Source organism: Heteronotia binoei, chromosome 21 (assembly GCF_032191835.1).
Source record: "Heteronotia binoei isolate CCM8104 ecotype False Entrance Well chromosome 21, APGP_CSIRO_Hbin_v1, whole genome shotgun sequence".
Classification (NCBI taxonomy): Eukaryota; Metazoa; Chordata; class Lepidosauria; order Squamata; family Gekkonidae; genus Heteronotia; species Heteronotia binoei.
Window position 1 is genome coordinate 180,107,316 of NC_083243.1, and position 11,174 is coordinate 180,118,489.

General features: G+C 47.6%; 1 protein-coding gene across 1 annotated transcript in view; it reads left to right on the forward strand.

Annotated features, from left to right (window-relative positions):
• The window catches only part of IGFBP2 (insulin like growth factor binding protein 2), a 109,457-nt gene extending 104,543 nt beyond the window's left edge, over window positions 1–4,914 (forward strand). Inside the window, exon 4 of the mRNA XM_060262708.1 lies at window positions 4,681–4,914. Within this exon, the coding sequence (XP_060118691.1) occupies window positions 4,681–4,839 (159 nt within the window). The 3' untranslated portion in view covers window positions 4,840–4,914. The remainder of the gene's footprint in view (window positions 1–4,680) is intronic.
• The last annotated feature ends 6,260 nt before the right edge of the window (window positions 4,915–11,174 follow it).

Below are 11,174 nucleotides of genomic sequence, written 5' to 3' on the forward strand. Positions count from 1 at the left end.
CCTGAAGATGTCCAAGTCTGCCATTAGTTACGCCATCAAACAGTGTATAACAGAGGCATACAAGACATTACGTCTCGAGATTCCACCAGGAATCACGGCACACTCGACCAGAAGCGCAGCCACCAACGCAGCCTTCAACAGGAACGCCTCAGTTGAGGAGGTGTGTAAGGCGGCTACGTGGTCCTCTATCTCCACTTTCGTGCGACACTACAAACTGAATACCTACGCATCGGCGGACGCGGCCTTTGGTAGACGAATCCTGCAACATGTCCTACCTGAGTAGGGCGACCCCACCCTAATTGACCTACTGCTCTAGGAGCACCCAAGATGTCCTCCGCCTCCTAGGGAGAAAGACCCTTGGCACTTACCGTGAGGGGTCCTTCTCCTAGGAGGTCAGGAGGACATCTTGCCCTCCCGTCTATCGCCCTACCTCGGGCAACCTATACTCTATGTCTTCTGTCTTCGTCAACCTAAGCCTCTCACTCCACTGTCTGTTGCCCGTTTGGCCTGTTTCTTGTTTCTCATTTCTCTGTCTGCTTAGGACCTGCCTCTTCTAGCCAGTCTATTAGACCTGAGGCTGAGGCCGTCGGCAGACGGTTAGTTATGTATGTTAGAAGTTTCTTGTTTTTCTAGATCAATTATATACATACTGCTGCTCGGAGTCACCCGAACTGAGGGGTGGTTCCCACAGCCAACAGGAAGAGGAAGAAGTTTTTTGAATCCTGCCTCCCTGATTGGACGGTGGGAAAACACCCAAGATGTCCTCCTGACCTCCTAGGAGAAGGACCCCTCACGGTAAGTGCCAAGGGTCGTTCTCCCCAAGACCCTATAATGCAAGACCTATTATTGCTGTATTTCCTGCTGTTGGGAGGGAAGGCAACATGGTATAGCTTGATCTTGTCAGATCTCAGAAGCTGAGCAAAGGTGATACTTGGATGGGCAACCACTAAGCAAGGCTCTGCAGAGGAAGGCAATGGCAAGCCACCTCTGCTTTTCACATGCCTTGAAAGCTTTGTGCTGGAGCCACTATAAGTGGATTGCAACTTGACTGCACTTGCGTATGTATCTGCCGCTTCTTCTAGAGAGGCTCAATATGGTACATATGATTCTCTTATCTTCCGTTCGATCCGTGTGACTCTGTAAGGTCGAGCGAACGTCTGGTCCAAAATCACTTTCATGATTGAGTAGGTCTCCCCCTCCCCTTCAAAGGAAACCTACTCCTCACCAGTATGGGTCTGGATTGTAATCAGCCTCTGAAGGATAACGGAGTTTAGCTGGTCATCCGCGCCTCTGTCCTGCAAGCAAGAAGGCCTGAGCACCTTTTAGGAAGTTGGGATGCTGATCATGGAATTGGGAGTTTATTTTCCCTTCAGCTCCACACCAGGAGGAGTATTTACCATTCTCTTTAAGATTTTTCTTGGGAGCAGAGCTGTACATCTCCCCTTTCTAAAGGCAAGCGAACATAATTCACAGGTAGCCTGCTTGTCAGGCTGGTTATGATCGTACAGGTAAGGTGAGACTGCTTTGATTTTACCCCTCTTGGGGATGAAAGAGACCATCCCAATTTCTCCTCCCTCCACACCAGGTTGTAATTATCTTGACATGCTCACACCCTACAGCTGTGGCTAATCCTACTTGGCATGAGTTGATTCCCTAAAGGGAGCTAGCTGGGTCTGTTAAAGTCTGATCCGTTCACTGCCTTGTCTTGCTCTTCTAGCGGCTGAGAACCGCAGGCAGGCGCTTACACAGTTTGGGCCTGTATAACCCTAACCCTTCAGGGCCAGTCTCGGCTGCAAAGGGGGAAGCAGCACCCGTGGTTTAGGTTGCTTGCACTAACGTTAGGGACTGGCTGCATTGGAGGACAGCCATAATCACACAACTGAACGGTTGTGCACATCTCAGCACGTTGCTGATTGCCTTTTTTTCGTTTCATTGCCTTTGGACGCCAGTTTACTGGCTGAAATGCCAGGATGGCTGACCAGATCAGGACGTTGGACTTAAGTTCTGTGTCCAGCAACTCCTGTTCACTAGTGATGTCTCTGGAGGCCTTGGGCAAGTCACGGTCACTCTCAGATTCAGTCCCTGCATTTTGCAAAACGGGGATTGTCGGTAGCCTATCCGACAGTGCGGTTGTGCTGCCTTACGTGTTAACGCTACAGCTGTCTGTTGCTGAATTTGTTTTTAAACTTAATGATACAAGTACACATCCGGTCATGCCTTGGGAGTTTATTTTCCCTTCAGCTCCACACCAGATCCATGGCAGTGAGTGGGAAGAATGATCATGCATTGGAGCGTACTACAGCTAGATTTTGAGTCCAGTCGCGCCTTAGCGCGGTAGTGGAAAGTGCTGCAAAGTCACAGCTGACTTGTGAGAACCTTGTAGGGTTTTCGAGAGCTGTTCGGAGGTGGCTTGCCATTGCTTGCCTCCACATTGTGACCTTCGTACTCCTTGGAAGTCTCCCATTCCAAATACTGACCAGGGCCAACCCCAGATTAGCTTCCAAGACCGGGCAGCATCTTAGAGACCGACAAGATTTTGGGGGGTATGAGCTCCTTTTGTCAGATGTGAGCATACTTAAATGCGTGTGGAGGGTCAGCCCTTTTAGTTTCTTTCCATACCCACTTTTTTTTAAAAAAAAAAAAATCCCTTTGCCTCTCTGTACGCCAGCAGGAAACTCTGTTCCGATTACTATTTAGGAGATCCAGCTTGGTGTAGCAGTTAAAGTTTGGACTAGAGACCCAGGTTCAGAACCCTGCTTTGCCATGGAAACTTGCTGAGTGACCCTAAGCCGCTCCCGTGCTGTCAACCTAACCTACCTCATAGGGTTGTTGTGAGGATAAAATGGGAAAGGAGGATTGAGGAGTGCTACCTTGAACTCCTCAGAGTAATGGCAGGATGAAAACGTATTAAGTAAATAAGAACTGGTTTAAATGTGACTTCTGCTGAGCCCTGCCTGAACTTGGGAGAGAGCAGCTTCTGCCCCAGGTGAGCTCTGTTGTTCGTTGCAGAAGCAGCAAAGGGGAAAGAAGCAGGGCTCATGTGTGGGCCTGTTGCTATGCAGTGGTTGTTGCATGTCTCTTGAACTCCTTTTGCATTCTTCCCCCAGGGCTGGCTGAAAGCCTCTACCCTATAGAACGAGTTCCCTAGCTAAGTACGGTGCAGGTTCCTAGGTGGCGAGTAGTATACTTTCATGTGAAGTGATGTTGCAGTGACAATCCACAACATAAGAACATAAGAGAAGCCATGTTGGATCAGGCCAACGGCCCATCAAGTCCAACACTCTGTGTCACACAGTGGCAAAAAATGTTATATACACACATACACTGTGGCTAATAGCCACTGATGGACCTGTGCTCCATATTTTTATCTAAACCCCTCTTGAAGGTGGCTATACTTGTGGCCGCCACCACTTCCTGTGGCAGTGAATTCCACATGTTAATCACCCTTTGGGTGAAGAAGTACTTCCTTTTATCCATTTTAACCTGTCTGCTCAGCAATTTCATCGAATGCCCACGAGTTCTTGTATTGTGAGAAAGGGAGAAAAGTACTTCTTTCTCTACTTTCTCCATCCCATGCATTATCTTGTAAACCTCTATCATGTCACCCCGCAGTCGACGTTTCTCCAAGCTAAAGAGTCCCAAGCGTTTCAACCTTTCTTCATAGGGAAAGTGCTCCAGCCCTTTAATCATTCTAGTTGCCCTTCTCTGCACCTTCTCTAAAGCTATAATATCCTTTTTGAGGTGCGGCGACCAGAACTGCACACAGTACTCCAAATGAGACCGCACCATCGATTTATACAAGTGTAACGTTCTGTATCAGTCACCTTTGTCATTCCTCAAAGGAGCTTGGGGGGGGGGGGGGGCTATAGAATAGTCCTCAGAACAGCTCTGCAAAGCAGGTTAGGGTAAAAGTGACTGATCCGAGGTCCTCAGGTGAGCCTCTTGGGGCGGATTTAAAGCTGGGATTGCTTACCTGCCAAAGCGCAGCATTTGAGCCCTGAGCTTTATATACGACAGCATGCTTTGCAGGCAGAGCATCTGATAACTCTTGTCCTTGTGTTAAAATTGACATACGCTATGCTTCTCAAGAGGCGCAATAAACCGTTTCCCCCCTATGCAGGGATGACTGCTGTGTAGGGCGGGAGACTATGAGCGTTTTCTCACTGACCTTACTCGGGAGCGACGTCCCTCTTCACTGCGCAGCGTCTGCGCGGATTTCGCACCAATTGCTCCACAGAACCCGGAAGAGCCGCAAAGTCCTGCGGCTTTTGCGTCGCAAATGTAAACTGGGTTTTTGGCCAGTTTACATTTGCGACGCAAAAGCCGCGGGACTTTGCGGCTCTTCCGGGTTCTGCGGAGCAATTAGCGCGAAATCGCGCGGCGAAGGGGGACGTCGCTTCCGAGTAAGGTCAGTGCGAAAACGCCCTATATGAAACAGTGCAGAGGGGGAAATTTCACTTCCTCTGTAAGCAGCGTGCTGGTATTAAAAAAAATACTGGAAATATGGGAGAAATGGTCGTACTCCCCTTGGACTACTTTGCGGTTTCTCTGCCGAGTCTGTGCCCCGTTGGCTTCGCGAAGTAAGGAGCAGCCTAAACGGAGCTCGCTGCCTAGTGGTGTATAAAGTTTGCTCTTAGCTAACGAGCATTTTCTTCTTCATTCTCTCCTTCCCCTGTTTAGTGCAAGATGTCGGTGAATGGCCAGCGAGGAGAATGCTGGTGTGTTAACCCCAACACTGGGAAAAAAATCCAGGGGGCCCCCACCATCCGAGGAGATCCTGAATGCCACCTCTTCTACACTGGGCATGAGCAAGAGGACCGAGGAGCACATGTGAACTAGATGGACATGTCGCCACTCAACGGCAGGCACCTTGGCCTAGCCCTAGCGCTGGATTTTACATGAATTTTCAATGCATTTGTTTTGTTTTGTTTAATTCCAAGAGATCTTAGGTTTTTTTTTTGTTGACTTCACGTGCCTCTCAGTTGCTTGCATGATTGGTTGGCTAGGGAGGGATTGGCTTCTCATCTTTGCAGCTGAAGAGCTGAGAATTAGCACCTTTCCTGTTTACTAGCAATCTTGCCACAAGCAAGCAGTGCAAAGAGCTTAATGGGGCGGGAGGGGGGGGGGCGGACCAGTTTGGTGTAGTGGTGAAGTGTGCGGACTCTTATCTGGGAGAACTGGGTTTGATTCCCCACTCCTCCACTTGCACCTGCTGGCATGGCCTTGGGTCAGCCATAGCTCTGGCAGAGGTCGTCCTTGAAAGGGCAGCTGCTGTGAGAGCCCTCTCAGCCCCACCCACCTCACTGGGTGTCTGTTGTGGGGGAGGAAGAGAGCCAGTTTGGTGTAGTGGTGAAGTGTGCGGACTCTTATCGGGGAGAACCGGGTTTGATTCCCCACTCCTCCACTTGCACCTGCTGGAATGGCCTTGGGTCAGCCATAGCTCTGGCAGAGGTTGTCCTTGAAAGGGCAGCTGCTGGGAGAGCCCTCACCAGCCCCACCCACCTCACAGGGTGTCTGTTGTGGGGGAGGAAGGGAAAGGAGATTGTGAGCTGCTCTGAGACTCTTCGGAGTGGAGGGCGGGATACAAATCCAATATCTTCTTCTTCTTCTTCTTCTTCTCTTGGCTGTTCAATCCTTCATTCACTATCACCACCCACCCCTCTAAATAACCAAGGGTGATCACGCTGCTGCCAAGCTGAATGAGAGAATCTGTGTCTCCGCCACCTCCCAGTCCAGACGTACACCAAAGATTGTAAATACAGCTCACTGCCTGCTAGATGGAACCCTGACAGCTTGTCCCTCTTGGTCCCTCTATATCGCAATAGTGGACTGCAGCACATACGAAGGATAAAGAAACTGCCTTGTCAATCAGGTACCCCTTCCATTGCAATGCCACTTGCTTTTCTTCTTGGGAGGCATAGGCTGGAAGGCAGCTATACCAGGCCACCATATTCCCCCAAAAGCCACTGCCCTTAACATGGATTACAATCTCCTCCTCCTCCTACATTCATTCGTTAAGAATCGAATCCCATGAACTGCAGGGCAACAGCCTTGCTCCCATGCCGTCCGTTGCCTCTGCGGCCTCAGTCCTGAGAAGCACTGAAACTTTAGCACAAATGAGTCATCCGTTCCCCCATATTAGTCATAAGCAGGGGTCCTCAACCTACGGCCCGCGGGCCAGATGCGGCCCGCTGAGGACGTTTATGCAGCCCGCCGGGTTATGGCAAAATCAGACCGGAAGTGACGTTCGACCTAAACTCGCGTTAGCAACGTGCACTTCGGGCACTGGGCTGAGGCGGCTGAGACAGAGTGTGAGGTGATACCGAGGTGAGGTGAGTTCCCAGGCCGGGGTGTGTGGTGTGGGGAAGGGAGAGAGATGCAGAAGACGGAGAACTGACGGCCCGCGGCCTTGCACAGTAACGGCAGTCCGGCCTTCCAACAGTCTGAGGGACAGTGAACTGGCCCCTTATTTAAGAAGTTTGAGGACCCCTGGTCATAAGAATCAAAGTGGGATGAAGTGGGGGGGGCATTATTCTGGTTCCCCTACGAATAAGCAAACACTTATTTTAATGCACTGCCACTGTCCCTCCCTATTGTTATGTAAAACCTCGGAGGTGAGAGGGATGTGGTATTGAATATGCAGCTCCCCAGACTGGATTATTGCCGTGGTTTCACCGCTCTTGGTTTATTTCTGCTATGGATCATGCAGATACTGGCAAGGACTTAGCAACTGCAGGGGCAATGAGGTTTTCTTGTATTACATACACCGATTTGAATTTACAAGGCAATCGATGGGTTCATACACAATGGAGATGTTGGGAGGCTGGGTGTTTTGTTTCGTTGAAACCCTGCCATATATTTGAGAGGCGGAGAAGCATACGTTTGGTCCCTTTTCTGTTGAGAGCCGTGAGAAACGAAGAGCCAGCTGGGACTTGAGTGGTGTTTTTAAACAAATATTTTTAGCGGTATAGTCTTGCTCAGGAGAAAGGCTTATGATCCATGAGCAGAGTGGTAACTCCCAGACCTGGGCTTTCCTGCCTCTTGCAGCAGAACCCTGACATTTTGTTCATGGGCATCAGCATGCCCTCACGATTGGCACAGGGATTTGCGGTGGGAAGGGGAAGAACAGGAGAACTCACCACCCTTTAGGGCAGGCAGGGTACGAGCCACTGACTACCCCTCAGTTTCACATGCTGGTGTTGATGTGAAACAACTAGGGATGCCAATCCCCAGGTGGGGGCAGGGGATCCCCCGGTTTGGAGGCTCTCCCCCCACTTCAGGGTCGTCAGAAAGCGGGGGGAGGGGAGGGAAATGTCTGCTGGGAACTCTGTTATTCCCTATGGAGATTTATTCCCATAGAAAATCATGGAGAATTGATCCGCGGGTATCTGGGGCTCCGGGGGGGCTGTTTTTTGAGGTAGAGGCACCAGATTTTCAGTATAGCATCTAGTGCCTCTCCCCAAAATATCCCCCAAGTTTCAAAAAGATTGGACCAGGGGGTCCAATTCTATGAGCCCCAAAAGAAGGTGCCCCTATCCTTCATTATTTCCTATGGAAGGAAGGAATTGAAAAGGTGTGCCGTCCCTTTAAATGTGATGGCCAGAACTCCCTTTGGAGTTCAATTATGCTTGTCACAGCCTTGATCTTGGCTCCACCCCTAATGTCTCCTGGCTCCACCCCCAAAGTCCCCAGATATTTCTTGAATTGGACTTGGCAACCCTAGAAACAATCCCCTGTAAAAATTGTCAACTCTGAGGAAAAACCCCTTTTTTAAAACTGCATGGAAACTCAGTACTGGTAAGCTACCACTTCAGATACCAATATGTGAAGCCATGCACGAAGAGAATTCATTTTTAATTAGATATGCAAGGCAGGGATTATCTGAAAGAAAAGGAGTTAAGGTTTAAACATGATGGTAAAACATACAGCCAGCAACTTACGGGCTAATTCACATGTTACATGGTGGTCGCTATGAGGACTTAGCATCTCACGTTCCTTGAGTTCCATACTTTTTCAGGTGCACATGAGCCTGACTGGGACTGCAGTGTGCATGGAGACGGGTGAAGTCTTTCTCTACCCACATGGTGATTTAAACAAGACGTGACAAAAGAAAAAAAAAGAAAACAATGACTATGTGTTGATTTCCCCAATGGACTTCCCAGGGCTGCATCAGGTCAAGAGAATAGCATGGTGAGGGGAGGGGAGGGGGGAGGCGGAAGCTCCATTTCCATGTGTGCTCTGGTCCCAATCTGGATTAGGCCCACACCTGCCTGGGAAACATATAATTTGCAGCCAAAAGTCCCAGTGGTGGTCACAAGGATTTTGTAACATGTGGATTGGTTCTGAGAATCTTCCAGCCTTAACCACTTTACTCAGTGGAAAAGCAGAGCTGGGTGAAGCTGCTGGATTATCTCCATGAGACTGAGCATGTAAGCATATGGGAACACATCCAAAAGCACAGGAGAAGCTGTAAACTCTCCCCAGATTTACATCACTTGAGTAGAACCTGTTGTGATAGAAGATGGCTGATGAAGGTCATCTCACACCCAACTGGTGATGCAATACCCCATATACCCTTTGTCATTCATGGCAAAAAAAAAAATTTTTTTTTGCTTGCCCTATCTCATACACATCCCGAAGCTCATGAACAAGAACCAGCATTAAAAATTTGGATTTCCATGCTCACCCGTGATCAAATCATTTTTTTGTCTACTACTTTGATTTACCCTACTGTAGTCTCTTTAGGATCCAATGAAAACAGTATTAGTGGTTTGACGGGGAACCTCACCTGCCCCTCAAATGTAGTGACATCAAGACCTCTGTGAGTGCTGGAAGCGCACATCTGTGTTGCTGGGATGTTCCATCCCCCTGAGAAACGCTCAGATTTCACTTTGCAAAGCCTCGTCAAAAAGAAAAATTGGTGCTGTTTCTGCATTGGACTGTTTTGCCATGTAAACCTTTGCAAGCATCAGCTCCCAATTGCAAGTTGTATCTGTTTAGAAATCACAGTGCTTTCCTTTTCTTTTTTTTTGATTGCTAAACTGTGAGAAAGTTGGAATAAATTAAATGGGATACCAAACAAAATTTTGTCTCGCCTTTTCCCAATTAAATGAAACACACCTATCTGGTGCAAGAGCAGCATCATTCTTCAGGTTTGTCCCATGAATGCAGGTCTCCAGATCTTTACATTGTTAACTCTTGTTGATGTCTGCTCACAACACTAGCCTCTTGTTACCCAATACAGCTGGTTGATGGCTAAATTGATGACCCTTGCAGCTTAGTCTAGTCATGGAAGATGGTAGTCTTACCAAAAGTTTCAAAGCCTCTTGCTAACTTTGCTCAAAAGGGTGTGGCGGGGGGAGAGCATATTTCACTGAATCCCAAATCTGAGAAGAAAGTTATAGGGCGTGGCCAGTCCATACAGGAACTATTACATAGGCCAACACATGACTTGATTAAAAGTTCTGATTCGTGCCCTCTTAGAAAAAAAGTAAAGGTAGTCCCCTATGCAAGCTCGTCGTTTCTGACTGGGGTGACGTCACATCGTGACGTTTTCAAGGCAGACGTTTTATGGAATGGTTTGCCATTGCCTTCCCCAGTCATCTACACTTTCCCCCCAGCAAACTGGGTACTCCTTTTACCGACCTTGGAAGGATGGAAGTCAATCTTGACCTGGCTACCTGAACCCAGCTTCCGCCAGGATCGAACTCAGGTAGTGAGCAGAGAGCTTGAACTGCAGTACTGCAGCTTACCACTCTGAACCATGGGGCTCTAAAAGCATGGTGTAAAAAACACTTTTGAGCTTCCTAAACAAATTGTTCTGCTTGTTCTGCAATTCATTCTGGGTATAAAGCCATTTATTCATGTTACCTTTCAAGTCTGAAAGCTCTTAGGTTAGCTGAAGCAGTGAAAAATCCATGTTTACAGATCTGTACAAGAACCAAAACACAAATTCTCAGGCCTAAACTGGACTTGAATCTAGCTCTTCTACCGCAAATCAATGCAGCTACCCTCTGAAACAGGCTCAGACCTATTGTGTCAAAACATCCTAAACAAGGGTTTAAAGTTGAAATCTACAAAGTTTCCTCTGACCTGTGCCGATTCTAACAGAGTACTACTATTTGGGTGGAGGCAATCCCTGGCAATTTCATCCCCATTGAGTAGCAAACAAAGTTCTTGTAGGAAGTATATTTCCCACTGGAACCAATCAAAATGAAGAAACCTTGTACCAAGTCTTTAACATCCTACTTTGATGGCCAGATTCCCTTGGATCTTCCTTTGCTGCTTTCCTAGTCCTAGCAGAAAGAAAATAATTATTTATTCAGAAAGATGCCACAGCTGATATGTGGAGTGGAAAGAATTGTCCGTTTGCATTTCTCTCGAGCAGTTTCCATGCAAATTCAACACTTATTGGTGATACATTACAAAACTGTTAATGGAACACTTACCAATATATCTTAAGAAAGTAAATGTCAGCACTCTACACAGAAATACGGGCAACGCTGTGCCAAAATTGCCAACATCTGCATAGGCATGTTGGGGGGCAGACTATAGTTCTATGGAAAACTGAAAGAGAGGAAGGAGGACTGGAACCAATCAAAATGAAGAAACCTTGTACCAAGTCTTTAACATCCTACTTTGATGGCCAGATTCCCTTGGATCTTCCTTTGCTGCTTTCCTAGTCCTAGCAGAAAGAAAATAATTATTTATTCAGAAAGATGCCACAGCTGATATGTGGAGTGGAAAGAATTGTCCGTTTGCATTTCTCTCGAGCAGTTTCCATGCAAATTCAACACTTATTGGTGATACATTACAAAACTGTTAATGGAACACTTACCAATATATCTTAAGAAAGTAAATGTCAGCACTCTACACAGAAATACGGGCAACGCTGTGCCAAAATTGCCAACATCTGCATAGGCATGTTGGGGGGCAGACTATAGTTCTATGGAAAACTGTGAAAGAGAGGAAGGAGGACTATGTTTGGTGTAGTGGTTAAAAGCATGGACTCTAACCTGGGAGAACTAGGTTTGATTCCCCACTCCACAACATGCACCTTGGGTCCCAGCAGCAATATAACACCTGTGTCTAACCCCGCGCTTTGAAATAAAGTTCTCTAAACACTGTCTATTTAATATACAATATGAAAAATTCTAAAATATTATCGTATCAAG